Here is a 3220-nt window from a genome sequence, read left to right on the forward strand (position 1 = left end):
TCCGCCCCGCCCCATGCCCTGTCCCGCCCTGCCTCGCCCTCTCTGCCCACCCGTGGCCCCTCACCCCTGCCTGTCCTCTGTGCCTTAGGACATTGTGGTCGCGGAGCTGATGAAGAAGCTGGACATCCTGGGCGATAACGCCGTAAGTGTATGTCGCTCTCCTGGCTTGTGCATGCCCCTCACACCCACAACCCCCAGCCCAGCCCTGCCCCTGTGGGGTCCAGGAGCCCTGCCAGCCTCCCACAGCCCTCCCATGGGCCACACTGCCTGAGACCCTTCCCGCAGCCCAGAGCAGCTCAGAATCGGAGGCTTCCTCACACTGCTCCAGGGCCCACTGGGACCTCTGCTGTATGCACACCTGGTTCTTCCAGCTGACGGCACTTCCCGTCACTGCCCAGCTTCTGGGGTCTCTCTCTCAGCCCTTCCATACTTGCCGTGAGGATGGGGGGCTGTTGCTCTTAGACAAGCCGAGACCCTTAGGGATTCCTCTTCCTTGGCTTGGGGGACTCTATAGATAACCCCTAAATTTCATTGGGGCAGAGTTCCAATTTCTATAGCAAACTCCTTGAAAGAATGTTAATTACTGAGTGGGCAAAGTAAATGCACCCCTTCATCCCACTTTTCATTCGTCCATCACTAATCCTGCGCTCTCCATCCATTTATTCCTCATCAATGCATCATCTACCTAGCCCTTCATTCAAGCTCTGTCTTATATTTATCCATCCATCTATCCTGTGCAATCCATCCATCCATCCCCCATAATCCATCTATCCATTCTCCATCCTTCATCTATCCTTCATCCATCATCCTTAATCCATGAATTTATCTATCATCCACAATCTATCCATCCATCCTCTATCCATCCATCATCCATCATCACTACTCCATCCATTCTCCATCCTCCGTCTGACCTCTATCCACCATCCTCCATCCATTCCTTCTCCATCTAACATCTACTCATTAACCTTTCACCCATCCATCCATCTCCCATTCATCCTCCATAATCCATCCTTCATAATCTGTCTATTCATTCTCCATCCATCCTTCCTTCATCCTTTATCCTCCATTCATTCATCCATTCTCTAGAATCCATCTATCAATCCATCCACCCTCCATAATTTATCCATGCATCCTCCATCCACCATTCATCCATCCATCCTCTATAAGCTATTTATCCATCTTTCCATCCTTCATCCTTTATCCTTCCATCCATCCACAGCCCCTCCCTCCCTCCCTCCCTCCATCCATCCATCCATCATCCTACCTTCATTGATCTACTCCCTCCATCCAGGGTACTGCATCAGAGGACTCCCTTTTCCCCTGGCCTGCCCAGCCCCTGGGGAGCAGTGAGGCACAAGGCAGGGGTGCTTTCAGCAGGGAGGCTCTGGGTATGGGTCTGCTTCTTTCAGACCTGGAGGCTCCATTGTGGTCACAGGTGGCCGAAGAGTCACAGCAGGGTGGCCGTGGACCTGATGTGCTCTGGGGTCCAGTCCTGGGTATCAGCCCCCTCATGAGGTCTTGGGAACTGTATTGGGCAACTCTCTGATTCATAGTTGGAGAAGCTGAGTCCCCAAAGGTACTGCCCAGGGTTACAGAGCTGATGTAGTGGCAGAGTTGGGGACATCTGGCCCCGCCCAGGCCTATTTCAGGGTTCCTGCCCAGCCCCATAGCTGTCCACCAAGAGTGCCACGAGTATGACGGCCCTGCAGTCATCATGCAGCCTCTGAGGCCATCACCACAGAGCCCAGGGATGGAGGAGGTTGGGGACTGGAGGGCTCATGGCCAGGCTTAAGCTCAGGGGACCTGTGGAGATGCTGGGGAGCTCCTGACAGCAGGCTGACTGCATCCCTTCAAGCCTGTCTGTGCAGTCAGTGTTGAGCAAGCTTCACATGCACCTTGTTTAACCACATTGGGTAGATTCCCTCCATCACCCTGAAACCAACTGCTCAGCCTCCTCAACTTAAGGTGTTGGAAGAAGTCTGTGGCCTGCCTAGCCCTGCCCAGCCCTGCCATGGGAGAAGGGAGCAGGGCAGGAGAGATGAGGGCACCGAGCCCCACCCGTGCAGGATGAGGTTCTTGCCTGAGTCAGGAGTGCAGCTGGCCCCCACCATGGACTACAGACTGAGCCTGACTCCCCTCTGTGGGAAACCCCGTGAGGACTTTGGGGGTGGGGGACAGCAAGAGTTGCCTGCCATCAGGGAGCTTGCACTCTAGGGAGAGAACGGCATGGACAGGGCTTTTGGAGTGAGCTGGCATAAATCAGAGAGGCTCTGGGGAGAGAAGCAAGGGCCTCCCTTCCCCGCAGGGACCGGGCACCCAGCCTCAGCTGACCCATGAGCTGCAGCGGGGAAGCCCTGGTCTGGATGCAGGCTGCAGCAGAGTCTGAGAGTGTGAGGTGCCCACATCCAAAGCCATAATCACCCTACCCAGAAGGGCCACCCAGGGTCCCCTCAGGTGGGGAGGAAGCATGAATAAAACATGCGTCAAAAGACAAAACCTTCCAGGGATTCAGCCATTTCACAGCCATGAACGTGTGGTCTCTCCTGCACTGTTCCAAGTGGTGTTTTCATAACCACAGGTGCATATGCAGAGGCTGGCTTTAGACACAGAAGGGGACAGAAGCTGGGCGGAGCAGCAACTGCTGCTGGGGATGTCGTGGCAGCCTGCCTGCATTGAGCAGTGCATATGCATCTGCCTCAGCTGGTTATCTAGACCTGGTGGTTACCAGCAGAGGGAGGACGAGAGAAAACAAAATCCACAGCACCTGGAGGGAACAAGCTTGTTGAGAGTCAAGGGTGTCAGAGATGCTGGGAGGGAGATGTCAGTCAAAGCGCTTTTTAGCTGTGACCCGGCACCCAGGCATCCCCAGTCAGCCTCCCCATGCATCCGTCACTCACCCTCACCCCCAAAGGCACTGCTTCTGACCGCACCTGTGTTCTGCTTTTGGGTGCAGAACCTGACCAATGAGGAGCAGGTGATTGTCATACAAGCCAGGACAGTCCTGACCTTGGCCGAAAAGGTAAGAGCAGCTGTGTGGACACTTGGGAGAGGGCCGGGCTCCTGGGGTCTCCTGCCCTGCTCAGCTCAGAGAAGGTGATCTTCTTGGGAGGAGGGCCTGCAGGACTGGGTTTGGGGGGTCCACTAAACCCCGTCTGCCCTGGGAGATCTGGCATACTCAGGTCGTGCAGGACCGGGTTTGGGGGGTCCACTAAACCCCGTC

At 55.5% G+C, this 3220-nt stretch overlaps 1 protein-coding gene across 1 annotated transcript in view; it reads left to right on the forward strand.

The window, feature by feature from the left end:
* The window catches only part of JAKMIP3 (Janus kinase and microtubule interacting protein 3), a 66572-nt gene that overhangs the window by 48342 nt on the left and 15010 nt on the right, over positions 1-3220 (forward strand). The window contains exons 15-16 of the mRNA XM_011941961.1: positions 89-142; positions 2954-3019. Of these exons, the coding sequence (XP_011797351.1) occupies positions 89-142; positions 2954-3019 (120 nt within the window). The remainder of the gene's footprint in view (positions 1-88; positions 143-2953; positions 3020-3220) is intronic.

Source organism: Colobus angolensis, unplaced genomic scaffold, assembly GCF_000951035.1.
Source record: "Colobus angolensis palliatus isolate OR3802 unplaced genomic scaffold, Cang.pa_1.0 Scaffold204, whole genome shotgun sequence".
Taxonomy (NCBI): domain Eukaryota; kingdom Metazoa; phylum Chordata; class Mammalia; order Primates; family Cercopithecidae; genus Colobus; species Colobus angolensis.